The sequence below is a fragment of the Hylaeus anthracinus genome, unplaced genomic scaffold (assembly GCF_026225885.1).
Source record: "Hylaeus anthracinus isolate JK02 unplaced genomic scaffold, UHH_iyHylAnth1.0_haploid 11989, whole genome shotgun sequence".
NCBI classification, from domain to species: Eukaryota; Metazoa; Arthropoda; class Insecta; order Hymenoptera; family Colletidae; genus Hylaeus; species Hylaeus anthracinus.
The window spans coordinates 92,812-119,967 of record NW_026534337.1 but is presented as its reverse complement, the minus strand read 5'-3'; the positions used below and the strand labels follow the sequence as shown (position 1 = coordinate 119,967).

At 35.5% G+C, this 27,156-nt stretch overlaps 5 protein-coding genes and 1 long non-coding RNA gene across 10 annotated transcripts; 3 read left to right on the top strand and 3 right to left on the bottom strand.

The window, feature by feature from the left end:
• Positions 1-5,950: 5,950 nt before the first annotated feature.
• Positions 5,951-14,091, top strand: LOC128887996 (cleavage and polyadenylation specificity factor subunit 1). Its single transcript, XM_054144554.1, has 20 exons — positions 5,951-6,266; positions 6,726-6,940; positions 7,068-7,375; positions 7,473-7,723; positions 7,804-7,985; positions 8,140-8,424; positions 8,494-8,667; positions 8,763-8,900; positions 8,978-9,127; positions 9,215-9,376; positions 9,450-9,685; positions 9,756-9,966; positions 11,436-11,602; positions 11,675-11,918; positions 12,330-12,515; positions 12,598-12,846; positions 12,918-13,247; positions 13,320-13,593; positions 13,688-13,817; positions 13,898-14,091. The coding sequence occupies exons 1-20, from the start codon at positions 6,098-6,100 to the stop codon at positions 14,082-14,084; spliced, it is 4,248 nt and encodes a 1,415-aa protein (XP_054000529.1). The 5' UTR covers positions 5,951-6,097; the 3' UTR covers positions 14,085-14,091.
• Positions 8,543-11,406, bottom strand: LOC128888125 (uncharacterized). Its single transcript, XR_008460177.1, has 5 exons — positions 11,061-11,406; positions 9,862-9,955; positions 9,514-9,711; positions 8,785-8,844; positions 8,543-8,681 (listed from the first exon to the last, which is right to left on the bottom strand). It is a non-coding gene; the product is annotated as an uncharacterized LOC128888125 (long non-coding RNA).
• A 418-nt stretch (positions 14,092-14,509) lies between the features above and the next one.
• On the top strand, positions 14,510-16,570 carry LOC128888075 (dynein regulatory complex protein 8-like). 5 transcript variants are annotated; one of them, XR_008460157.1, is made up of 5 exons: positions 14,538-14,640; positions 15,065-15,329; positions 15,434-15,644; positions 15,763-15,971; positions 16,432-16,569. XR_008460157.1 is itself a non-coding variant. In XM_054144701.1 (4 exons), exons 1-4 carry the CDS (start codon positions 14,538-14,540, stop codon positions 15,880-15,882), a joined length of 675 nt encoding a protein of 224 aa, XP_054000676.1. In that variant the 5' UTR covers positions 14,510-14,537; the 3' UTR covers positions 15,883-15,904. The 5 variants fall into 5 exon arrangements, 4 of the variants coding, with proteins under 4 accessions (XP_054000676.1, XP_054000679.1, XP_054000678.1 ...); XM_054144701.1 differs by lacking the exon at positions 16,432-16,569 and having other exon boundaries at positions 14,510-14,640; positions 15,089-15,329; positions 15,763-15,904; XM_054144704.1 differs by lacking the exon at positions 15,763-15,971 and having other exon boundaries at positions 16,432-16,570.
• On the bottom strand, positions 16,008-17,929 carry LOC128888054 (delta(3,5)-Delta(2,4)-dienoyl-CoA isomerase, mitochondrial). Its single transcript, XM_054144673.1, has 7 exons — positions 17,775-17,929; positions 17,442-17,592; positions 17,284-17,372; positions 17,064-17,191; positions 16,687-16,967; positions 16,454-16,580; positions 16,008-16,370 (listed from the first exon to the last, which is right to left on the bottom strand). Exons 1-7 carry the CDS (start codon positions 17,824-17,826, stop codon positions 16,272-16,274), a joined length of 927 nt encoding a protein of 308 aa, XP_054000648.1. The 5' UTR covers positions 17,827-17,929; the 3' UTR covers positions 16,008-16,271.
• Positions 17,930-18,071: 142 nt separating this feature from the next.
• Positions 18,072-20,051, bottom strand: LOC128887676 (uncharacterized). Its single transcript, XM_054143839.1, has 3 exons — positions 20,033-20,051; positions 19,347-19,775; positions 18,072-19,017 (listed from the first exon to the last, which is right to left on the bottom strand). The coding sequence occupies exons 1-3, from the start codon at positions 20,049-20,051 to the stop codon at positions 18,740-18,742; spliced, it is 726 nt and encodes a 241-aa protein (XP_053999814.1). The 3' UTR covers positions 18,072-18,739.
• A 1,162-nt stretch (positions 20,052-21,213) lies between these two features.
• On the top strand, positions 21,214-26,891 carry LOC128887675 (uncharacterized). Its single transcript, XM_054143838.1, has 3 exons — positions 21,214-21,244; positions 26,519-26,614; positions 26,685-26,891. Exons 1-3 carry the CDS (start codon positions 21,233-21,235, stop codon positions 26,889-26,891), a joined length of 315 nt encoding a protein of 104 aa, XP_053999813.1. The 5' UTR covers positions 21,214-21,232.
• The last annotated feature ends 265 nt before the right edge of the window (positions 26,892-27,156 follow it).

Here is a 27,156-nt window from a genome sequence, read left to right as displayed (position 1 = left end):
AAACCAATAACAAACATTCAACTAGAGAAACTTGGGAGAAAGAATATATCGTACTTTCGCGCGGTGTACATGCGTGATACTCTTACGACAAAGGTACGAGTCAATGAAAGCGGTATAGTTAACTTGGATAACAACGATGGGCCTGGTACACATTGGGTCGCATACGTGAAACGCGGTAGCAAGGTGCGATACTTTGACAGTTTCGGGAATCTTCGTACACCTCGGGAACTGATTGATTACTTTGGGCGGAATGTAAAAACTGTATACAATCATACTCGGTTCCAGAATTTCAATCAAAGCATATGCGGTCAATTGTGTTTCAAGTTTCTTCAGGAAACATCGATATAAACTTGTGATTTCTGATAGGTGCGTCCCATTATTAATTTCATCTTTACTAAACGAGGATGTCTCTAACATTTACCTTGACGGGTAAAAGCAGCGTGCTCTCGGTGACGTACTTTCCACCGATAGATTTGAGCGATGGACAGTATGAACTAGGTCTCATGGATTTTGCGACGTTTCACACGATACCCAACGTTGATTCTAGCAACAATCAATTTTATTTTGGAGAAGATGATGAAGAAATTGTGATTCCTGAAGGATCGTACGAATTGGAGGCGATCGATGAATATTTGAGACGTGAAATATTGAGAAGATATCCCTCTAAGAATAATTCGTACGATGAATACTCTCTCATCGTGCGAGCAAACAACACTATGAAGAGCAAGATACATTGCTCGTATAGAATCGATTTTACGAAACCAAACAATGTGGGATCTCTGCTTGGATTTTCCCGTGTTTTATCGTCCGATGTATGCCATGAGTTGGACTCACCCGTAAACATTACAAACGTTAACATGATTCGTATAGAGTGTAACGTAACTACGGGTTCTTACAGTAATGACTGACCTGTTCACACGATACACAAGTTTTCACTCAGAGTGCCTCCAGGATATAAGATTTCGGAAACGCCACCACGTGGCATTTATCTTCCAATCGTCACACGATCAATAGATGATTTGACGATTCGTATCGTAAATCAAAACAATCGTCTGATAGATTTTCGTGAAGAGGAAATTACCATGAGATTGCACGTACGACGACGACGACGACAAAAAGATACGAAGAAGAAGACACTGAGCGTGCAAAACAAGCGTTTTCTACAATCATTGGGATTCATCGTAAAGCAATAATGTCAGACATATTGGATATTGACGGTACACCTGTCTTTGACAATTGTATAACCAGCATAGAGACACACACCTATAATCCATACGCAAATACTAGACTCGGAAACAGTGATGAGATAAGGATACCGATACAGCAGCAGGATCTGTACACGCTACCGTGTGAGAGTCACTTATACATCGAGGGAAAACTGAGTCTACTGGAGAAAAAACCGGAGGGAATGAAGGAAGATGTTGTTCTTGATAACAACTGTGCTGCCTCTCTGTTTGATGAAATTCGATATGAACTGGATGGAGTTGAAATAGTTCGTTGCAAAAATCCGGGAGTAACAACTCCGTTAAAGAATTATATATCTCTGTCCATTGAAAAAAGTAAAACGTTAGGTAATGCTGGCTGGTATCATAAGCAAAATGCTGCAAATCCAGATTTTAATTTTTGCGTGCCACTTGGTATGTTATTCGGAATCCCTGGTGATTATAAACGCATCGTAATCAATGCGCGCCATGAATTGATTTTAATTCGATCGCGAAACGATGAAAACGCCCTAATTGGTCCTAGCGTTTTGAAACCTGTACTCAAATTGTTTAAAGTTCAATGGCGAATGCCTCACGTCGGTTTGGATGAATTGAACAAATTGGCGCTCTTACGTATTGTTGAAAGTGGTCGACTGATTTCGATGAGTTTCCGCTCCTGGGATCTGTATGAATATCCGTTATTACAAACAACCATGAAGCATACTTGTTCTGTGAAAACTGCAACACAATTGGAGAAACCGCGATATGTGATATTCGATCGAATATCCGCAAACCGATCGAAAGAACAAATTGGACAAAACATTTAATCACTTTAACATTTGTAAACTATCAAACATACGACTACATTTAAATTCAAAATCTTATCCATACGATGACTTGAATCTGGATTTTGATAAGAAAAAGTATGCGACACTTTACGATATGTACGCAAACTTTCGAAAATCATATTACGGACACGGTGAACCCCTGCTCGATATGTTAGAGTTTTTATCATGTGATCCGTTTGCGGTCATAGATTGTTTGCGTCAGAACGAATCACTAAAGAGTGTCACGACTGATGTTAGGATACATTTCGAATGCAAAGATAACGTGCCGCTCAATACAACTGCTTACTACTTGATTATACACGATCGCACAGTCGAGTACGGCCCTCTGACGAATGTAGTACGCAGACTAAACTAATACAGTAAAAATCTCTGCTGAATGTTCAGTCTCTTCGAAACTGTCGATACAGCAAAATGGCTCACCTAACGTTCGTAGACTTGCAAGGTTTCAAAACGGACTCGAATGATTTTATCATAAAAGAGATGGCTGTCCTCACGCAAGGAAAAAAGTTATCGCATTGGATATTTGAACCTCCATTTGGATTGCATCGTCTAACGTCTAACGAAAAACGTGGTGTTTGGTGGTTAACGAAAAAACACCATGGAATCAGTTGGACGGATGGTTACGTACCCTACGCGAAGGCGAGCAGCCTGTTATGAACCGCGTTGGAATGCACTGACAGAATTTTAGTTAAAGGATCGGAAAAGAAGAGATGGTTGTACAATTTAACTGGAATGGAAGTCTTCGATGTTGACACGGATTTAGAAGACAGAGAAATACCGAAATTGTCTACAATGAGTGAAGGACATTACAGATGTACATTTCACGATGACGTTTGTGCCATGGAAAATGTGTTCAAAATATATACGCTATTTGATGTAGAAATGCAAACTGTTTTTGAAATATGAAATAAACATGACGTCATGGTACAGAAAAAAGAAATGCTGCATCATTAATAAATTCCTTAAATGATAAGGGATGATGGAGGGGAGTGGATTCGATATAAAAAGGAACTTTGCGATACAGCGGTTAGAAGATTGTAAGATTTTAACCAATTTAAATGTCAGTGATGTGGACTGCTGCTGAAGTTGCTCGAGGAACGGAGGAGAAATTTTTAGATGATAATTACACATTGCGTCCAGTTTCCAAGAAAATGCGTACATGGTAAGATGTTCGTTTCCTCGATGTAAAACGTAGCAAAAATATGCATCATTCATTTCATATTCTTTTCATTTACACAGTGAAACCAATGATTCGCCCGAATTGAAGTCGAGCCGCGGAGTACGTATTTTGGAACGGAGATATCCTTTGACGACTACCTGGTACAAGTATTTAGATATTGGAATAATAATTGGTCGTCGCTGTGATGTGGAATTGGCTATTGGAGATAACCGCGGCAATGAAATCCAGTTTCCAATGTTTACCTGGAAAAAGCTATCGGAGAGAGATGGACATTTTACGGAACTTTGAAATGACGTCTAGTGATCCGATACGTGTTTGCGATATAACGATTGAATTTCGCTGCGTGGACGATGTTAAAGTCGCGAAACTCTCCACTTCCGTCAACGCCTTGTTCCTCACGGAAAAAACGATTTGTAGAATGTTTAATTTCGAATACTGTATCAATCATATGTACACGTGGCTTTCCGAGAATACGTTTCTCGTCGAGCGCAGATATGAAACTTTTGTAAATTTAATACATAATGTAAAACCAAATGATACTGTAAGAATAATTACCGAAGATGAAAATTTTGAACGTCATTCATTGATTGATTCTAAATTGTTAGCCTTAGGGTTGAATGTAATTCAGCATGGTGATCAAATATAATGATGTATTTACAATTGAATATTATTTCTTTCTTCATAAGCGCGAATCACTGGCGGCAGATGCTGGTAACACAGAACGTTCAGCTTGCAGTTTTTGACTTTGTCCCTGAGACAACATATCGGTGTCTCGAATATTCCACGCATTCCTTCACGTATGCCCTTGAAATAGAGTATCCTGTATCCATGGTTCGATCGTGAGTCGGTATGGATATTTGACGATCTAATCTTCCGCGAATAATACATTTGCAAAGAATGCATTTCATTACGTATGACATTAAGATGGTAACACAGAACGTTTAGTTTGCAGTTTTTAAATTTGTCCTCGACTCGCGAAACTTCGCGAATCTTTGCACGTGTCTTTGAAATAGATCCATTAGCGCCCCTCGAAAAGGTGTTCAATCAAAAGTGGGCGGAGGTGGGGCCTTATTAACTAATTAAAAAACACGAAGAGGAGCAGCCAATTAAAAAACAAAATGGAGCCTTGAAGGGGGTGGTCAATCAAAAGTGACGTCACACTCCCCCACGAAGCCCCGCCCCTCACTTCCCCCGTCCCCGCGCCGCCCTGAGATCTCACTGTTCCAGAACCGGCATACTTTACCTACTCATTAATTTTATTTGGACAAAAACTGGGTAAGACAATTATCGACAGTCTTACTAGGATTGCGAACACATGTGCGATTAGATACAGGTGCATCTCCCGCGGAATATGTTTACGGCACGACACTTAGAGTTCCTGGGGAATTTTGTCTTTCGGATGAGTACGCGCCAAATCCTCAAACTTTCGTGGAGGAATCCCGCGAGCACATGCGCAATGTGAGACCCGTTCCAGTAGCACATAAACACAAGAAACGTGCATTCTTTTATAAAGAATTACATACATGCTCCCATGTATTTTTAAAGACCGGAATGATTAAAAAACCCCTATACGACCGTATACTGGTCCACACAAAGTGCTAGAGAGAATCAGCGAGTAAAATTACAAAATTAACTCCAATGGTACACCGCGCGTAGTCACTACAGAACTATTGAAACCAGCGTACTTCGTTCCTGAAGATCTCACGACAGAGACCACAGGAGAAACGCTGATAGGTGAACCAAGTACCTCTACGCCAAAGACTTATGCGCGAAAGAAAGCAACAATTAACGTGGCGATGAACAAGACATATCAGATATAGTTTATCGCAAGTAATATTATAGTTGCCGTCACCAGAGTCCATACCCGCTGGAGGACCAGTTTTTGTTCTTTCTTGCGCATCATTGCTCTGATTGGTGCCCTCATATTCCCACTCCCACACCCACGCGCATGCGCGTAGCCTCTTGTGCTGTGGTGATGCGACGTCCCTGACGCCAAAATCGACCATTTGAGGCATTGTATATATTAAACACTGTTCCTTTCATATTCCATGAATTCCATCCATTTCACCGTACTTTTGTTTTACTCAGTATATTGATCACAGTCAATGAAGGGGGTTAGGAATCCGCGGAGTGGGATTATCGAGTTTCGATAAGTTCCTCCCACTACCTTCTAACCTGCGCGAAGCAGGTATGGACTCTGGTGACGGCAAGTATAGGTAGCTTGTAAGAATACATTGTAATTTACTAGATATTAAGACACTGTATATAAATACTGTAATCCGCTGCATTAGTTTGTAAGGTTGGCAAAATGTATAATTCCCTAAAGTATGTACAAAAAAGAGTCGTTGACACTAGGGGGGAGTGTGTGGGGATCAACCTTTACGACTCCCCGAATAGTGGGAGAGAAACAATTGACGCGCGGGAGAATTGAAAACGGTAGAGAAACTATTCAGAGAGTACAAACTGCGACACGTGGAACGTCTGCCGATAGAAATAAAGTTTTATTGTGTTTAATAACGATTTCGTTATTCCGCCCCTACCGAAGAGAGTTGGAAGGGGGTACTGCATCATTGTCATCGACTCGTCCAGGGTGCAGAGCGCCCAGATCACATGTTACACTAATACCCTCTGCAGGAGGGACAAGTAAATATTTCTTTAAGATCACAGGAGTGGGGATAGAGTCGGTCCACCTATCTTTCTTACACCGTGACCTTACCCATGTCAGTGAAATCCGCCAAAATCCCTATCTTCACAAGCCGTGGCCGCAACACAACAAACTTCAAATCGTTATATTGTATCGAATTTTCTGTATACTAACCTGTACGGAATATGACTTCAGTTTATAACGATTAAGAGTACAATTCGCAATGTATTCGATATGTAAAAGTACTCATCCTGCTACAGGAGTAGAACACGCTATTACATGTTATTTCTTTAATCGTTCAGAAAAATGTCTTGTTGTGGCCGGTGCAAATATTATCAGAGTATTTTGTTTAATACCAGACGTAGACATAACGAAAAGAGAAAAATATACAGGTATGTTTAGTTATCTGTTACTTAAAATTTGTTAATTATCTGTTTAAGTCAATTCTGTCTTATACTACTAATGTTTCTCTTTAGCGTGCTTTGAGTTAAGCATACTTCGACGTTCTTTTTCTTCAATAAATATTAATGAATTTTATAATAATTCTTAACTAAATAGAAATAAATCATTCGATGTTTCGACAGCGTAGATAAAAAATATTATTTGAGATATTCAACATATGCCTTACATACATGTATACAACTTGGTAGTTATTATATACCAGTCACTTAATACACCCTTCTAGTAATTATCGTCGATATAATTATTTTTATTTCCTATTACATTATCAAGTATATAATTTTGTTACCATCTATTTAAAAATCAAATAGTAAATTACAAAAGATATATATGTTCAAATATTTTTTAATTTGCAACTTTATATTGTTAAATGATTAATTTATTTTTTTCAGAATCACGTCCACCAAAAATGAAGTTGGAATGCTTATCTCAATACACATTACATGGAAATGTAATGTCAATGCAAGCCGTAGCTCTTGTTGGATCTCAAAGGGATTCTCTCCTGTTAAGCTTTCGTGATGCAAAATTATCAGTTGTAGAATATGATCAAGATACACATGATCTCAGAACAGTATCGTTACATTATTTCGAAGAAGAAGAAATCAGGGTAATTTTACTTTGAAGTATTTTTGAATATTTACAGTATAATATTTTATACATATAGTTTCATTTATAACATAAAATGAAACAAGTTTTTAGGAAAAGTAATAAAATACATTTATTTATTTATTTAGGATGGATGGACAAATCATCATCATATTCCTATCGTTAGGGTAGATCCTGAAGGAAGATGTGCGGTAATGTTAATATATGGTCGGAAATTAGTTGTATTACCTTTTAAGAAAGATCCAAGTCTCGATGATGGAGATTTATTAGATAATTCAAAAGCATCATCTAATAAAATTCCTATATTGTCATCATATATGATAGTATTAAAATGTTTAGAGGAAAAAATGGACAACATAATAGATTTACAGTTTTTACATGGTTATTATGAACCAACATTGTTAATATTATACGAGCCAGTTAGGACATTTTCAGGGTAAGTTTAACATTTGTACAATTAATTACATTATATATACATTAACTTATTTCTGCAAGATCTTTGAATGAGTAACTAATACGATATAACATTGTAGACGTATCGCAGTCAGACAAGATACTTGTGCTATGGTTGCAATATCGCTAAATATTCAACAGAGAGTACATCCCATAATTTGGTCTGTATCAAATTTACCATTCGATTGTTATCAGGCAGTACCAGTGAAGAAACCACTTGGTGGGACTCTAATTATGGCGGTTAATTCTCTCATTTACTTAAATCAGAGCATACCACCTTACGGTGTTTCCTTAAATAACCTAGCAGAAACCAGTACAAATTTTCCATTAAGTTAGTATTAAATAATGTATTTAATGTATTCTTTATCCAAGATGAATAAGAATCTTTACCCACATGTTTTATAAATACAGAACCACAAGAGGGAGTAAAGATAAGCTTAGAAGGTTCCCAAGTTGCATTTATATCTTCAGATCGTTTAGTAATTTCTTTGAAGAGTGGAGAGTTGTATGTATTATCCTTGTTTGCTGATAGTATGCGTTCAGTGAGGGGCTTTCACTTTGATAAAGCTGCAGCAAGTGTTTTAACTTCATGTGTAAGTACATTTGAAAAATAAATTGTTTGATTTATATGTATGAAATATGTATCAACAATGTGTAAACAGTGTATCATTCTGCTTTTAATATGTCATTTCTACAATTTGAATGATATACTAATTTATACATATATGTGTAAAATTTAATTTATAGGTATGCATGTGTGAAGATAATTACCTCTTTCTTGGGTCACGTCTTGGTAATTCGCTTTTATTAAGATTTATCGAGAAAGAGTCAGAAAATTTGCAAAATACATATGAAAGCGAAATAACAATCGAAGAAGATGAAACCGAAGAAACTCCAGCAAAAAAGATAAAACAAGATTTTATAGGTGATTGGATGGCATCTGATGTACTAGATATAAAAGATCCAGAAGAGCTGGAGGTGTATGGAAGTGAAACACATACTTCCATCCAAATTACATCATATATATTTGAGGTATTTACATGTAAAAACACATTAGAATTTTTAAAAAATTTGTTTCATTATATAATTAAATCTTTGCAGGTATGTGATAGTTTATTAAATATTGGACCGTGCGGCAATATATCTATGGGTGAACCAGCTTTTTTATCTGAAGAATTTTCACACAGTCAAGACCCTGATGTTGAACTTGTCACAACTTCTGGATATGGTAAAAATGGTGCACTTTGTGTTCTTCAATGTGCGATTCGACCTCAGGTGATTGTTTCACGCTTTAATATTTAAATTAGTAATTTTACAATGTAATTATTCTAATATTGATCTAACAAGAATATTATTTCATAATGAAACAGGTTGTAACTACATTCGAATTACCAGGATGTGAAGATATGTGGACAGTCATTGGCACATTAAATATCGATGAACAAGTAAGACCTGAAGCAGAAGGATCACATGCTTTTTTGATTTTAAGTCAAGAAGATTCAACTATGGTATCGTGTATTTTATACTTATTCGATAGTTTTGTTTCTAAATATAATATATGTTACTTAAATTATAATGTATGTAGATATTACAAACTGGCCAAGAAATTAATGAAGTGGATCAAAGTGGATTTAGCACACAGGGGAGCACAGTATTTGCTGGAAATCTTGGTGCAAATAGGTATATAGTACAAGTCACTCAAATGGGTGTACGTCTTCTACAAGGAATTGAGCAGGTATCTATAGTATTAATACGGTAAATAACTACTTGTGCGCATGCTTGTATAAAATCCTAGATATAGTTTCACGTATCACAATTATAGATTCAACACATGCCTATAGATCTTGGATGTCCAATTATACATGCAAGTTGTGCAGATCCTTATGTAACATTACTTTCTGAAGATGGACAAGTTATGTTATTGACTCTCAGAGAAGGGCGTGGAACTGCAAAATTGCACGCTCAAGCAGCTAATTTATTATTCGTAAGTTAATTACTTTATTGAAACATTTGCTACTTGTTATTTCTAATTTCAATTATCATCACTTAAATTTTAGCGCCCTCAAATAGAAGCATTATGTGGCTATAGAGATGTTAGTGGAATATTTACAACACAATTACCTGAAAATGTAGAAGACGAAGTACATGAAGAAGAACATAACATTGAAGAACCACCTATAGTTACTAATATCGACAACGAAGATGACCTTCTCTATGGCGATGCACCAGCCTTTCAAATGCCTGCACCATCAGTTGCTAAAGTATCCGAAGGAGCATCAAAAAAAGCTCCTTGGTAAGTAGTTACTTTACAGTTGATTCCTTTATTAGAAATAATCGTTCTCCTAATTAATAATTGTTTACAGGTGGCAAAAACATTTACAAGAGATAAAACCAACATATTGGTTATTAGTATACAGAGATAGTGGAACACTAGAAATTTATTCTCTTCCTGATTTACGTCTATCTTACCTTATTCGTAATTTCGGATATGGACAATATGTATTACATGACAGTATGGAGTCTACAACGCTACAAACAGCAACTGTTAACGAAGTTCCCAATCCTGAAATGCAGGTATTGCAAATTAATTAAATGATTTTAAAAGTATAAGTATGTAATTTGTTTGGTATATTCAAGACAAATATTGTGGCATATACATGAAATATCATTCAAGGTCATTTCAATGGCTTGAAGTTTTCTCTAGCACTCGGGTCATAGAAAACAGTGTCGGCGTATCACGATTTACGGTGTCAAGAATCCTTCGACAATATCATTTTCACCCGTATCACATTTCTTTACATCAAGCATTACGTGATGCCGATCATTGTGCCAGATTGAAATTTTGCCAATGGTCTCAGCGTAGAATAATGCGTGATCCTTTATTCTTCTCCTATGTGCTATTTTTGGATGAAAGAACTTTCAAAAACACGGGAGAAGTGAATCGTCACAATTTCCACTATTGATGTGATGAAGACCCTCACTGGCATCGAGCAATTGAACATCAGCGTTTAATGGTCTCTAAATGTTTGGTGTGACATTATTGGTGGCTTTTAGTTGATCCATATATTTTTAATGGTACACTAACTGGAGAACGATACAATAATTTTCTTCGTAATGAGTTGCAAATCCTTTTAGAAGACATTCCAGTGCCCACCAGAGTGCGTATGTGGTTTCAGCATGACGGTGCTCCAGCTCATTACGATCGCCGCATTCAACAATCTTTGAATGAAATGTTTCCTAGATGCTGGATAGGTAGAGAAAGTCCGATACCTTTTCCACCAAGGTCACTAGATTTAACATTTTTGTATTTTTACTTCGGGTTACATAAAAGATAAAGTTTATGTGGAATAGCCAACACCAGCCGAAAATATGAAGGCTTGAATAATAAATGCTTGCAGGCAAATTGCTAGGGACACTTTAGAACAAGTTGAATTGTCATTTAGAAATAGAATCAGGTGCTGGATAAATGTTCAAGGTCGTACTTTTGAATTTAGAAGATAAGAAACATTTTCTGGACATGCAGCGAAGAAGAAAACTTCAAGCCATTGAAATGACTTTGAATTACATTTCAAGGTCAATATAATGTAGATCAATGGATTTGTCTTGAGGTAAGCTATGTGTCTGGCGTGAAAAAAAACTGCGTTTCCGTTTAAAAAAACAAAGGTCACCTTCAAATCTCGAAGGCGCCTCCACTCAGAAAAAATCAGTGTACACCATTGAATGTCCCCCTTCAGATAGAGCATATTTCGTTTAAAAATTTTTTTTGATGAATATTTTGCGAGATAATCGCGTGGAAAGATTATAATGAGACACCCTGTGTAGTTCAAATAAGCACTGTTCATTTATGTAGGTAAACATTTGTACTCTTAATGTAGGGTCTCTTTGGAACAGAAACATTAATTATTAACTCTGATTAAGAATTAAAACATTATATAAATAAGTGCATTATGTTCGTTTGAACTAAGTATAGTATAATATTGGAATGGCTTGTATATCAATTAAAGTATCAAGTACATCTTTTATACAAAAATATATTGTTACAGGTGCGTGAAATTTTAATGGTAGCATTAGGTCATCACGGAAGTAGACCAATGCTTTTAGTAAGACTAGATTCTGGACTTCAAATTTATCAAGCATATAGATATCCAAAGGGTCATTTAAAATTAAGATTTAAGAAATTAGATCATGGCATAATACCAGGACATTTAAAGTATAGAATTTGTTTCTTAAACTGTATAATTTTTAATTTTTGCATACTATAAATTAGTATTTTATTTTATAGGTCAGTACCTAAAGACGAAGATATGCCTTCAATGAATGAAACTCGACATTGTATGATGCGTTACTTTAGTAACATTGCTGGATACAATGGTGTATTTATTTGTAGTGATTATCCGCATTGGATATTTCTCACGGGAAGAGGTGAATTACGCACTCACCCAATGGGTATCGATGGCCCCGTTACATCCTTTGCACCTTTTAATAACATAAACTGTCCACAAGGTTTCCTCTATTTCAACAGTAAGGTATCATCGTGTTTATGTTTGTTTTATTTTCATAATTGTTATTGCGTATGGTGTGGTATTACTTCGTATGTTTATGAAGGTTTTCATGAACATGTTCGTGAAAAATGCTTAGTGTGTATAAAAAAGAAATTATCTTATAAGGAGATGCATGTACTTTACCAATTCTGTTCAATTACGTGTCAAACATTATATTTTATAGTGGATCAGTTTCTATGTTTTTTTCCTTTGAGGTTATAATGTCGGAATATTAATAAACACATGAAGTAATGATATCACCGTCCTAGAACCATTGTCTATGTTTCTTGTTTATAAGTTACGGTAACTATATGCATTCTTGCGTTGTCGTTATCGTTACAACCATTATTGTTAAAGTTCAAATGAAATGTAAATATTCATGTTTTAATTTTTTAGGAAGAATTAAGGATATGCGTTTTACCAACCCATTTATCATACGATGCGCCATGGCCTGTTAGGAAAGTACCATTACGATGCACGCCACATTTTGTCACATATCATCTTGAAAGTAAAACTTATTGTGTCATAACGAGTATAGCCGAACCACTTAAGAGTTACTATAGATTCAACGGCGAAGATAAAGTATGAACTTAGGAAATAACAATGATATTTTTAAAATGGTCGTAGCAACGTTACTACTTTAATTTTCTTCTTTTTGCTTTAGGAATTCACAGAAGAAGAACGATCAGAGAGATTTATTTATCCCTCTCAAGAACAATTTTCGATAGTGTTGTTCTCGCCTGTTTCATGGGAAACTATTCCTAATACTAAAATTGAACTAGATCAATGGGAACATGCCACTTGTTTAAAAAATGTGTCTTTAGCTTACGAAGGAACACGATCTGGTTTAAAGGGTTACATAGTAGTGGGAACGAATTATAACTATGGCGAAGATATTACAAGCAGAGGAAGGGTACACCTTACTTATATTAAATATACTACGTTTAATACGATTACGATTTCAGTTTTGAAATTCTTTTCCAGATCCTCATATTTGATATAATCGAAGTTGTACCCGAACCTGGCCAACCATTAACGAAAAATAGATTCAAGCAGATTTATGCAAAAGAACAGAAAGGTCCGATAACTGCTATCACGCAAGTATCAGGGTTTTTAGTCTCAGCTGTTGGACAAAAAATATATATTTGGCAATTAAAGGATAATGACCTTGTCGGAGTTGCTTTTATAGATACACAAATTTACATTCACCAAATGTTAAGCATTAAAAGCTTAATTTTAATAGCCGATGTATATAAATCAATTAGTTTATTACGATTTCAAGAAGAGTATAGAACACTATCTCTTGTCAGTAGGGTAAGTGTAAGTTCGCTAGCAGTAGCACGTTCTTACTCTAGAAAAATATTAAAAACAGAAATACTTTTTCAGGATTTTAGACCAGCAGAAGTATATACTATTGAATACTTGATTGATAACACAAATTTAGGATTTCTTGTGGCTGACGGCGAAAGCAATATAGCTTTATTTATGTATCAACCAGAGTCGAGAGAAAGCCTTGGAGGACAAAAGTTAATTAGAAAAGCTGATTTCCACTTAGGCCAGAAAATAAATACGTTCTTCCGTATAAAAAGCAGACTTTCGGATCCCGCAAACGATAAGAAACACTTTTCTGGTGCGGACAAAAGACACGTAACCATGTATGGTAAGCTTAAAAGTTTAAAGTTTAAAAAGTCATGAAAAAAATAATTGCGAGCTCAATTTGCAAGTAAAATTATATTAATTGTATTTTGTATTAGCAACTTTAGATGGAAGTCTTGGTTATATTTTACCTGTGCCAGAAAAAACATATCGACGGTTACTTATGTTACAAAATGTGTTGGTAACACATATTTGTCACATTGCTGGATTAAATCCCAAAGCTTATCGGTAATTATCTTGCTTCTTGGTATTCATAAAGCATATATTAAGATCAAAGTTATTTTCTGTAATTATTTTTCCCTTTTCAGTACGTACAAAAGTTACGTCCGAACTCAGGGAAATCCTGCAAGGGGAATTATCGATGGTGACTTAGTTTGGCGATATCTTTATTTACCAAATAATGAAAAAATAGATGTAGCCAAGAAGATTGGAACGCGTGTGCAAGAAATAATAGAAGATCTTACAGAAATAGATCGACAAACGGCTCATTTTTAAAATTGTGCCTTTCCGTCATTCATGCGACAAAAAATATTTTCTTAAAAAATACTTCCGAATAGCGAAATATTTTATTCAAAGAATATTTTTTCTGCTTTAAATAAAAATAACTTCTCGTGTGTATTTTTTTGCATCAAACATACATTTAATAATAGCAAGAATAATATTTGGTATTTTTCAAAAAATGTGAAAACCTGAAGTGTGAATAGAAACTAATATGAACAATATAGATATATGTATGTCAATTAGATTGAATTTTGTACAGATTAAAAATTTATTGTCGATTATTTTACTTGCTAAATTCACAAGTTATTTTTTATCACGGAAACGTACATAATATTAATTTAAAACGTAAGCTATTATAAAGACTGAAATATTTTAACTCTTTTTCGAGATCTATATAGACTATCACATTATAAACAGGTTATAAGTTAAAATAGACTTCGCAATACAATGCATTCAGTATCAAAACATGATTCCGTTCATCAAATGTCAAAATCGTCTAGAGGACAAAGCATGTTTTCGAGACGATCAACAAGACGCGATACTCTACGTAGTATGTATGAACAATTTACGTACATACGTGAAATATTTCGAACTATTAACGTTAATATCACAAATAAAGAATTGTATTATTGTAAAGAAAAAATAAATTTTATACACATATCGAAATCACATACATGTTTACTTTAAAAATGTATTGATCAAACATTTACAAATCAACTACAGTCAGTCAGTCAGTACGAGTGTAACGTAGTTTCTTTAGATTTATTAATGTATATAAATGCAAAGCAGAAAATGAGTGAGTAAAACATTGTGCAATATATAAAAATGACCAATAACATATTGAGAAGAGAAAGTGTTAAAATCGATACATTAATAAATTTATCACTTGATTTGTTTCCATATACTTACCTATTATGTATTGCTTTTTCTATTCTATAATTTTAAATCATAGATATCTATTATGTACTTTTCAGCTTATTTATGTTATTTCCGTACAGTGTCTGCTTTAGAACCAACTCTCCTAGAGAAAAGGCTTTGTGAGGCATTCAATGTATTTGATAGCGGAAAAGTTGGTGAAATAGATGTCAGTGATTTAGGAACAATTATTCGAGCATTAGGATGTGTTATTACCGAAGCAGAATTGCAAGAGATACAAGTTGAAGTGGAAAATGTAGAAAACAATTGCGTACCATTAAATAGATTTCTAGAGTATATGTGTAAATCTATAAACGAACGCAAGTTAGTTATTTGCATACTTCCATTTTACTTAAACAAAATAACAATTAGATATCTGATCTCTTCTATGGCCTTATCTAAAATTCAAGTTTATATATTTCTTCTAGATTTAAGCCAGCTGAACCAGAGAACTTGTTAAAAGCATTTCAATTACTAGATCGTGAAAACAGAGGATACATTATCCGCGATGTCCTAGAAAAAGCAATGATGGAAATTGCGGAACCATTTTCGGAACAGGAAATAACTGATATGATGGCTATTGCATGCGATCCGCAAACAAACAGAATCAATTACGAGCATTACATTAATTTACTAATTGTACGTATTGTATACTCTTTTTCGTATACACATCTACACTTACAATTCTACTATAGAAATTACTATTATTAAAATTAATGAAAATTACATATAGAACACTTTAAAATACCGTTTGTAGGTGAAAATATCTAACGAATTAAATGTATACTCTATCGTTGACGAAATGGATGCTGCTTTATTAGAAGCTACACCTAAAAAACGTAGACTGGAAAGTCTTCTTCAGAGCTTTCAGACTTAACTTGCTGGAAAGACATAATTTTGTGATTAATCGAAGTAATATCGTCTACTAGTACAGGAAATACAAGTAGCAACGAAAATTTGTTATTAGTAAGCAAAGTTGTTGCCTTAGAAGCTGCAATAGTATTAACAGGTTTAAAAATAGTTCTTTATTACAATCTGTTTAACATATAAAATATCAAATATAATGTCCAAAAATATATAAGTATAACAAGTCATACATTTAAAAATCCTTCGAAGATATATTATGTGTGTCTATATAATACTCGTCTGCCCAAATAAAACACACACACTCATCCCATATAGTAAATGCAATGCTTCTTGGTCATTACTTGGATATTTAATATTATATGCAATTGCCAAGGTTCTATTGTACATTTAAATCTCTTTTTATAATTTTGAGAAAAGTGGTGGATCAGATTTAGTAGCCAGTGACACAGAAGCATCCAAAAAATCCTCACTTTGAAGCATAACTTGATTATACATAGCCTGCAAATATAAATAAAAGAAATATAATTATATCTAAATGACGGTAATTATACCATTACAGGTGGAGTAATATTGACGCTTACAATATGATCAAGACTATCTTGAACAGGATGATCTCTCGAATAAACTAAACTTAATTTCGAACCTTGTACCGCAACTGGACTTTTACTTGCTATCTGTTCTGCAAGTTCCATTGATCCTTTCAATAAACTAATTGGAATAAAAAGTATTTTTAACTATGTAAAATTAAAAGTAAGTAAAATTGGTAAAATATAATATTATGTATTATTTACATAAAATCAAGAAAATTGTTTACCTTTCCTGGTTATGAAATAAGCGACTAACAAAACCATGTTGTAATGCCTCGGAAGCTGCAAATTTTCTTGCAGTATATACAAGTTCTCTAACTAAACTGTCAGAGCCTACGATTTTTGAAAATCTTTGCAATATACCCACATCGGCAGCCATACCCAATGCAACTTCTTTTACTTGAAACCAGGCATCCGAGGAACAATATCGAATATCTGCTGCTGACACCATATTTATACCAGCTCCGATGCATGGACCATGTATGGCTGCAATTACAGGTTTTGGGCACTAAAGGATAATTTTATGAAAAACAGTTATTAAAACTGAAATATAGTTCGAGTAAACTCATAATTATGAATATTAAGATTATAATTAACGAGTAACCTTTTCGATGGCATTAAAACTATCTTGATATTCTTTTATCTTTAGTTGTAAAACTTTGCATTTTCGTGCAACATCTTCATGTTTGGTTAATTCATTTCCTAGTTGCATCAAACTTTGGAAATCAATACCTATAAAAGTCATCTTATACTGTTTTTGAACTATTTTTTTTTACTAAATTAAATGTTTATAAAATAAGAGCTATATATTTTGTGCTATATACCTGCACAAAATGTTTTCCCAGCTCCTGAAATAATTATGACTCTGCATTCTGGATCTATTGCCAATTCATCAAAACACTTTTTGAATTCTCTGTACAATTACATAAATAATATAAAATTTTGAACGTAATATTAATCAAGATTTCATATAAATACATACTTCCACATAATATCGTTCATAGCATTAAATTTGTCTGGTCTGTTCATTTGTACCATATAAATAAATTCCTTTGGTACAGATACCGCTAACATTTGATATTTTTCAGAAATCTGTTTATTACTATAATTCATTTTAGAGTTATATTGCCCTTCTGGAAAATACACATTTTAATTAACCTTCTTATTTTTAATACACTTCTATAATACTAATATAATATATTACTAATACTAATAATTCAAAATGCAAAAGTATATACATATTATAAAAATATTAACTTTAATACAACATATGAATCTATTACTTAGTCAAAATAGAAGTACACAAGCTTCTTACGTATTTTTTCTGTGCTCGATAACAAACAACGTCTGACCATATTTAAAGCCATTGTTACAAACAAAAAAATACAATGTAAAAATAAAACCAAGAATTCTACTTCTAAGGGTGCGCAGGATCCAGAGCCAAACTCCGAGTTGACTTCAGCGACAGTTGCGGAGAAAGTAGGAAACTCTGGGACAAGGACAGAGAGGGGGATACAACAATTGCAGGAGAAACGAGGACAGGGCGATTAGGCTAACATGATTTTTGTCAAGGATATTGAAGCAAAGTAGCAATATTTTCTAATAATTCTGGTTTAAAAATATTCCTTATACCTTGGCGCACACCACTGCAAGGCCTGATTTTGGAAAAAGTGTTTGTAAACAAATATCTTCTATAAGAAAAAGAAAACCATACTTTTACTATTTATAAAGTTTTAAGGCCGAAATTGCAAAATCGTGCTTTGCAGTGGCATGCGGAGTGATGTAAAGAATATTTGAGAAAAATAATCGTAAGAAAATATTGCTTCTTCGCTTCAAAAAACTTGATCAGCTTCGTTGCTGTGAAATCTTGATGATTTGTATGGTAATATGCCTGCCTCGTTATCGCGCTTTCTGTTGTGGCGCTGTCGTCGTCTGTTCTGTTGTTACTATATCGTCAGTCTACACTAGAGATGGCTAGAACTGCTACTTGTGAATCACTCGTGATTCGATCACGGTGATTTTTCACAGTGATTCGTGATTTTTCGTGATCGCTTCTGATTGGTGAAGAACATAACTGTTCCTTGTATGCGTGTTAGAATCTTCAGCCTAAATGGATATGCGCCGTAATGAAAAACACCCTACCTGTATATTTTACATATATTCTATATACATAAGTATGTAATTAACGACATCAAATACATCGCATAAAATAAAGTAAAGTAAGGAATAGTAAATAAAAGAATGCTTTAATGAGGAAGAGTGAAGAGTAATGAAAATAAGTCAATAATTATGAATTGCAAGTTTTAATTTAATTGTAAGCGTCTTTAGATTTTTACAAAGTGTAACACAGTTAGAAAATATAATTAATAAATAAAACATAATACAAATACTATAAATAAAATACAAAGAACAAAATAACAGCATAGATAATTTTTCTGCCTGTAATCTGTTTCTTTTTTCTGTTAAAATTAACCCGGCTTTAGAAAATAATCTTTCGCATAGCACTGAAGTAGCCACCATGCAAAATAAATTATTTACTAATTTAGTCAATAACGAAACTTAAAATTGATGGTCTTCCCACCAAATTAATGGGTTCTGTTGTAAAATTCCTCCATTAAATATTGCTGTATTTCTGTTGCTATTATGTTTTCTGGGATCATGACTTTCGGCATATTTTCTTTTACTTTATTTTTTAAGGCATCCCAAATAGATAATTCATCTGTATCTGTATCTGTATCTGGTTGTATATCTATTTCTATGTTTATTATATTTTCAGTTGTACTTGTGCTTCTATTGTCAATTAATATATTTATTATCTCTGTTTTTATTATATCAAGTTTTTCTTCAGAAAAAAAGGCATTTTTAAAATGTGGATCTAAAAATGTGCAAATTTGTATTATTATGTCTGTTTCTACTTCTGTAAATCTTTCTAGTATTCCTATTTCAATATGGTATATTATCTGTTGCGTTACTGTTGAAAAATCTTTTTGTTTTAGTTTCTGGCAGATGTTTTTTAATCCTGATGTCAATGGTATTATAATAGATATGGTTGGATATTGTTCTCCACTTATAATTTTTGTTGCTGATTCAATCGGTTTTAGTATGACTGCCAATTCATGCAATATTTCCCACTCTGCACTTGTAATTTGTGGTAAGTTCTTATTAATGATTGCTATTGTTGCTTTAATCGGCTCTTCTAATATTATAAATCTGTCTATCATATTGTAAGTAAAGTTCCATCTAGTTGGTACGTCGTGTATCAACTTCTGTACATTTGTGCCTAAATTTAATTGGTATTTTTTCAATTTTTCTGCAGCTGTGGTGCTTTTTTAAAAATAATTAACAATTTTTCTAACATTTTCAAGGAGTAAATTAATTGCATCATTATTTAAACTAGATTTTACGATTAAATTTAAACTGTATGCAAAACATGGAATATGTTTCCATCTACAATATTTTAAAATAGCGGTTTTCATATTTGAAGCGTTATCAGTTGTAGCAAAGTCAACTTTATTAAAAACTTTATTTCCCATTCATTGCATATTATTTTTAATTCATCTGAAATATTTTGACCTGTATGGGAATCTGTCATTTGCACTCAAGTTAAAAGAATTGATTCTAATTTGAAATTATTAATAAAATGTGCAGTCACAGCTATAAAACTCAGTATTTAGTGATGTCCACGTATCTGTTATAATAGAAACTTTAGTACTGTTTTCTAATTTTTCTTTGCAGGTACATTTGGCTTCTTCAAAGCGAGCCAGGATTAAAGAGTGTGAAATAAATTTGCGATTTGGAAATTCGTAACTTGGATTCAAAGCATGTACAAATTCTTTGAATTCAATATCTTCAACTATTTTAAAAGGTTGCAAATCATTTATAAACAGGCATAATAATTTTTCATCAATATTTTTGCAGTTTGCTACTGTCATCTTTCGTGGTAGGAATGGTGTAATTCGCTGTTGAGTTGATATTGTTACTCAATTTACAATATGTGCTGAAGTGTCTTGAAATGTTGACAGTGGCAATGGCAATACATTACTTGGACCAGGTTGAGAATTTGCAGTATGTCCTGAACTGTCTTGAGTTGTTGGCAATATGATAATATTGCTTGGCCCAGCTTGAGGAACTTCTGGATTATCAGGATCAGTTGCGGACTGTGATAACTGTGGCTAGAAAAAATGGAAACATGGAAAAATACATTCTACAATCAATAGATATATGAAAAAGCATGCAGGAAAATGTTTTTAGATTAGAGATAATTACAATGTTAATACGTACAAACAAAAATAGATATTTTTGTAATATTTTTACATTTTTCATTTCATTTTATATTAGCTTACACGTTTTAACACAAAATAAGTTATAATTATTTACTTATTAGGGGTGTGTGGGTACCCGAAAATACAAATCGAGACAGGTTGCGTAGTTATCGGGTCGAATAGGGTGTGATTCTGAAAGTATGCTCAATGCATACATTTTTTGGATACATGCACACCCATACTACTTATATATTTATTGATTATATCTTAATTAAGCTTACCTGTGTTTTTTGTCTCCATGCTAACTGCCATGGAGTGGAATAACTAACATCATTTCTCGTTGAATACTTACTTGGGAGGATTCCGTTGATCCATCGTTGTAGTTTCCGCTCGGCTACCTCATCTGCTCTCCTCCTGGGATATTGGTCCATGATACTTGAAATAAGAAAGGGGAATTAATACCTATTCTAATCGGAGCTAGGACCTGACGAACCCGGGGCGTTACAAGTTCATGGGGGGTGAAGTTAGTTGCTTTATGCGTGCTAGTACTATATGATAACATGGCTAGATCAAGCCACGTATCCCAATCTTGACCCTTGTCGGTTTGGATTTTCAGTTATTCCGATAGAACGTGATGTGATCTCTCCAACGAGCCGTTCGATTGCGGTCGGAATGCCGTTGTTCTGAGTTGTTTAATATTGAATCTCTTTGTCACATGTTTCATCACGGATGATATTAAGTTGGCTCCCTGATCGGTTAGTATCGCTTTAGGAGCACCAAAAATACATATCAATTTTTTTAACATTTGATCTGCTATCGCGGTCGTACTTATATTCTTTAAAGGAACTGCCAGAGAATATTTAGTTAGAAGGTCTTGCATCGTCAATATATAAGAGTTACCGTCCGTGGTCGTTGGGAGCGGTCCCATAATGTCTATCGCGACCTTATAGAAGGCTCTAGCGGGTGTATTTGTAATTATCATTGGTTGTCTGGTCTTTACTCGTGTTAATTTCTTGAGTTGACAAATTTTACATGCCCGAATGTAGTCTTGAATTTGCGTTTTCATATTAGGCCAAATGTACCTCTGTTTTATTCGACTGAGTGTCCTGGTTACACCCTTGTGTCCATTCGTAATCGAACCGTGTACGTTCGCGATAATAGATGATCGTTCTGTAACTGGAGGAACTGTTATCTCGCTGGTGCAATAGGTTATAGTGATTCTATACTTTTCGAACAATTCTCGCAATTTAGTATTGACGAAGTGCCATGAGACGTCCCCTAGTGGGTCTATCATTCGAATAGAGAAAGAGTTAAGGTTCAACTCGTCCAGTACAGATCGTATCATACGTAAACCTGAAAGAAGTTGGCTTTTATTAATGGGAGCTGTCGAACGTTCTTGGATAGGAATGGTTATGAGGTATTTTTTGTTTAGATTCTTGACGTGTGGGACATCTGGGGTAAGGTCCGAAGGATTGGGAATTTGTCCAATTTCATGTAGTTCCTTTGCTCCATCACAAGCAGGGTTCCCTTGGTAAGTAACGAAGATAACAATGTTGTTCCTTTGTAATGTTAATGGTTCTTTCGTTTTAATTATCCTGAGGAATTCGAATCTCGGCTCTCTGTCAATTAGGAGTTCCTCCTCTTCTTCGGATGTGGTATGAATGTCCTCGGAACGTGTCTTCTTCGGCTGAAGTTTCCCGATTCGCGTAGTCAGGGATTTGCGTAGAAATGGGAGGTGAATAAGGCGGATTGGTCGGTGTTGGAGATCGGTCGAAGGGTTGATCCCTTGACGTGGATGGTTGATTTCTTTCAAGAAGGTCAGCTTCGGTTTCATCTTCGAGTGCTGGTGATTAGCCTATTCGCTTTTCTTTTCTAATGAATTCTTCGGAAACGGAGGATCTTCGGCGTTTTCGATCTTTGCTCGGAACATCGATTAAAGTATCGTAATCTTCAGACGACGAGGTGTTTACTGGCATAACGGTTACGGTCTCTGGAGGATTTCGTGACAATGCGTCCGCGTTCAAGTTTGTGGTTTCTTGTCGATATACTATGGTGAATTCATATTCCGAAAGTTTTAATTTTCATTTCCAGAGTCTGGAGGTCGGATTCTTAATATTGCTAAGCCATACCAGCGGCTTATGGTCTGTTATAATTTTGAATTTTCACCCATATAAGTATGGTCGGAAATGATTTAAACTACGGCCAAACATTCCTTTTCGATTGTGCTGTACTTTTGTTCGTAGGTATTCAATGTGCGGGACGTGTATGTTACTGAGAGGTCTTTCCCTATTTCTCCTTGGCTAAGAATTCCTCCTATGGCATAGCTAGAGGCGTCCGTGGTTAAGATAAAGGTTTTCGTAAAATCTGGGAATTGCAAAATGGATGCCGTGCACAAAGCGTTTCTTAAAGTTTCAAATGCTTGTTGTTGATGGGAGTTCTAAACGAATGGTTTATCTTTCTTCAATAAGTCGGTGAGTGGTTTAGCCAGTTAGTGGTTAGTGGTTAGTGGTTTAGGTAGTTTTCGGTATTGGGAATTTCTTCACGGCTTCTAATTTTCGTGGGTCTGGTTGGACTCTTTCTTCGTTTAGTATGTGGCCTAGATATGCCACTTCTTTTCGTAGAAATTCGCATTTGTCCGGTTGTAGCTTTACGTTTCCTTCCTTTAACTGTTCCATGAGCCTTGTGACCTTGACCTGGTGTTCCTTCAATGAAGATGCGTATATTACGAAGTCGTCCATATAGATAAATAGTTTCCATTCCTGAAGTCCGGATAAGAGATTGTTCATATAACGTTGGAACGTAGCTGGTGCGTTTTTCAGACCAAAAGGCATTCTGGTGAACTCGTAGTGACCGTATGGTGTAGAAAAGGCTGTTTTTGCTGCATCTTTCTCTTCCATTGAGATTTGATGAAAACCTGACGCTAAATCAAGCACACTAAAGTATTTGGCTCCTCCGACCTGGTCTAGGATTTCGGTGATATTAGGCAGGGGGTATGCATCTCCGATTGTTTTTTCGTTCAAGCCTCTATAATCTATTACTACTCGCCATTTCTTATTTCCGGCTGAGTCGGCCTTTTTAGGTACGATCCATATTGGAGAGTTATAGGGAGACATGGATGGCCTGACTATCCCGTCTCTGAGAAGTTCGTTTATTTGTCTGTTGATTTCTTCTTTATGAATAGGAGGGAATCTGTATTGCTTAGAGTTTATCGGAATATCATCTGTGATCTCAATTTTATGCGTTACTCCCTTGGCGTGCGACAATGGTTCACCTTTTAAATGAAAACATTCTGGATAATTTTTTATCAGTTGTATCACGTGTTGCTTTTCCTCCGAATTGAGGCGTTCCAGCCTCAATTGTTTAATAATTTGCTCGATTCTGTCATCTTGTGTGCTGCATATGTTAATATTCCTGTGTCCGGTATCTTCCGGCATGTCGAAAGGTAGCGATTCTGTTACTGGAATTTCTATTTCTTCGTCCTTCATCGTTGTATTGTAGCACATGGCCATTGCTCGGCCAGTATTATTTGTAACGGCGCATCGGCCTAAAAATATTCCTTTCTGAGGAGTTAGGAGATTTATGTACCCTGTTTTGTAGTTGGAGTGTATGACGAACAAGTTTATTGGCGTTACGGATCTGGCTTTCACCTTAATCTTGGTAGATGTGTAGAATGGAATCGTCCATTGGTTCCATTTAATGGCCTTCTTGGCATAATTTACTTTGGCTAGATGGTTATGAAGGAAATCGGCACCTAGGATCCCGTCATAAGGGATATTAAAGTCGTCGTCGACGACGTGGAATGGGACTGGATACCCGAGTGTGCGTAAAAGGACTCGTCCTCGCGTTGGGGCTAACCCTTGCCCGATTCCCCTAAGGGCTGGACATACGCTGGTGTCGAGATGTAGTGAGGTAGGAAGCGTCGATTTCTTGATTAAATTTATTTCAGCGCCAGAGTCGATCATAAAGGTATGCGTTTTGTCAGAGTCGTCGATGAAGAGTTTAACCATGGGTACAGAATTGCTGTCGATAGGATGCAGATTTATGTTTCGAATAACTGTTCGAGTAGGCTGTCGTCGGCTTGTATCGTTTCTTCCTCTTCGTTCAGGACTGTTTCCTCTTGTTGGGGAATCCCTTTTGATGTTCCGGTCGTCATCGTATATGTTCCGCGGTTTTGATTCGGAAAAGAGCCCTGCCCAGCGCGGTCCTGTGGCGAGCCGTTGGCTTTTCCCTTTTTGAATTCTCTTCGCTCGTATTTCCTTCGGGCTTGTAGTCTCCGACATTCTTCGATCGTATGGCCTGAAATTTTGTAGTAGCGGCATTGTTTATCAGGTGGTCTTGCGTCTTGATTAGAGTAAGTGTTCGGTCTGGGGTCTACATTTGAGATATCATTCCTTCCGTCGTTATTGGTTCCGTTGTCCCGATTCCGTCTCAAGTCTCTGTTATTATTATTATTATTATTATTATTATTATTATTATTATTATTATTATTGTAATTGTAGTTGTTACTGTAATTGGGTCGAGGTCTCTCTTGATTGCTATAGTTATTACGATTGTAGTTATTGCAACCATTATTGTATCGCGGTCTATCTTGTCGTTCGTGTTGTCTGGGTGTCGGTTGCTGCGATCTGTAGTCCTGTCTTCTGTCTTGATTCGAATTATAGTTCCGTTTGAATCGAGATTGTTCGTCCACGATGTCTGTGTGAATGCGAATCGCTTTTTCAATTGCATCTTCTAGACCTCTGCAACCTTCGATACGCAGTCGAGTAGCAATATCTCTTAATTCTTGGATTTTAATCGCGTAGTCCAATACAGTTTGATGTGATGCCTGAAAAGTGCGGCTTAGTTCGCCTTTATAAAAATTTGCGTTTTTCATCGGGGAAAACAATCATCGTATCTTGTCGCATAATTCGGTTACCGTTTTAAATTGTGATCGACCGATAATTCTATAAGCAGGTCCGCGGAGTTTATTGAAGATAGTTCGCGTCAGGAGAGGTTCGTCCACCTGGGAGTAAGTAGTCGCGTGCTCTTAGACAAGATTCACAAAAAGGAATAACCATGGACTTCGTGTCATCGAAATTTTGAATTCCGTCTGTTGCTTCTTTGACTCTTTTGTGAATACCTGATGAATTAGAATCTAATGGTGTGGGAACTATCGGATGTCCTTGAGTGTTTACGGGATCTTCGTAGGCGAGACCTTCGCGGCTGGGTGTACGTTCTAGAATCGCGGGTCGGCTTTTCAAGTTTTTAATTTCGCTGACTAATTGTTGAACTATTGTTTTTAGACGATCGTGTTCTTTCAGGATCTCTGCCTATCCTTGTAAAATAGCGTTTCTTTCATGGTCCATTTGAATCTGTCGTTCGTTCATTTGTTTCTCTAAAGTGTGTCTGTCTGCTTCTACTTGTCGTTCTTGTTTGCGTATTCTTTCCTCACGTTGCGTAATGTGTTCGGCCATCCTTTCTAGTTCGTCGACCGTATAATGCGCGGAATTAGTTGTAGTAGAGCGCGTTTGTACACCGTCCTTGGAACTCATATTGAATTAGAAATAAATTTTATTTGTTTGTTGGTACCAGTGTTGTATCTTGAATAGTAGCAAAAATAGAGAATATAATCTCTGAATTTATGAAAAAATTGTAAATTTTAGCGGATATTCTCAAATTTTAATGAAAATATCAAAAATTTGATAAAACGTATCGAAATATTAATAAGATATACCAAATTTTAATAGAATATCCCAAATTTTAGTGGAATATCCCACCAAGCTGTCACCAATTTTATTAATGTTACGTCTTGTTTCAGGTTCAAACTGCCGGAGCGGCTCGACAGAGGGAACCAGTGAACCAAGACGGTGTTAAGAAACTGTCTAGGAGACGGAAGGTTCTCCCTGAATGTCAGGTAAGGTTTCGAATAATAATAATAAAGGTAATGAGTAAATAATCAAGTTAATTAAATTTATAAATTTTAGGTGGGTCCGTTGACTGTCAAGAGGTTTGGCGAACGAATACACGTCCCTACAAACGTAGCAGTCAAAAGAAGGGCGAGAAAATACGAAAGTAATGGTCAACGTGGTCTTGCGAAGAAAAACGGGATTAATTTAAGTATTCGAATAATTGTTAATAAAGGTTTAACGAAAGAGACCGGGCACTTTGTTATAGTTACTCACCTTGATTGAAAACGATGCATAGACTGACTGCTGGTTCCTTTGCGTGGTCGACGGATGCGCGGTTAGGTTATAGATTATAGGGTTTAAACGCGAGACAGACGTAAATTATCAGATAGAATCTGTGTGAAAGAGCCTCAATCGTAGGCTCGATATTTGAAAGAAAACAACGGGGTTATGCTTGGGATTGCTCCATTGTAGAGAACGCAAACGAGAGCTGCTCAGTATAAATGGTCCGAAGCATGAACAACCGTGCTAGTGTCTATGGACTCTTAAG

Coding starts and splice junctions, on each gene's coding strand:
- LOC128887996 (XM_054144554.1), top strand. CDS start 6,098: ATGTATTCGATATGTAAAAGTACTCATCCTGCTACAGGAGTAGAACAC. Junction 7,986..8,139: donor CAAGTGTTTTAACTTCATGT/GTAAGTACATTT, acceptor TTTAATTTATAG/GTATGCATGTGTGAAGATAA. Junction 11,919..12,329: donor TCCTCTATTTCAACAGTAAG/GTATCATCGTGT, acceptor TTAATTTTTTAG/GAAGAATTAAGGATATGCGT.
- LOC128888075 (XM_054144701.1), top strand. CDS start 14,538: ATGCATTCAGTATCAAAACATGATTCCGTTCATCAAATGTCAAAATCG. Junction 14,641..15,088: donor AAGACGCGATACTCTACGTA/GTATGTATGAAC, acceptor ATTTCCGTACAG/TGTCTGCTTTAGAACCAACT. Junction 15,330..15,433: donor AAATCTATAAACGAACGCAA/GTTAGTTATTTG, acceptor TATTTCTTCTAG/ATTTAAGCCAGCTGAACCAG.
- LOC128888054 (XM_054144673.1), bottom strand. CDS start 17,826: ATGGCTTTAAATATGGTCAGACGTTGTTTGTTATCGAGCACAGAAAAA. Junction 17,373..17,441: donor ATGAACGATATTATGTGGAA/GTATGTATTTAT, acceptor GTAATTGTACAG/AGAATTCAAAAAGTGTTTTG. Junction 16,371..16,453: donor AAGATAGTCTTGATCATATT/GTAAGCGTCAAT, acceptor TTATATTTGCAG/GCTATGTATAATCAAGTTAT.
- LOC128887676 (XM_054143839.1), bottom strand. Junction 19,018..19,346: donor AGACATAATAATACAAATTT/GCACATTTTTAG, acceptor ATCAATTTTAAG/TTTCGTTATTGACTAAATTA.
- LOC128887675 (XM_054143838.1), top strand. Junction 26,615..26,684: donor AGGTTCTCCCTGAATGTCAG/GTAAGGTTTCGA, acceptor TATAAATTTTAG/GTGGGTCCGTTGACTGTCAA.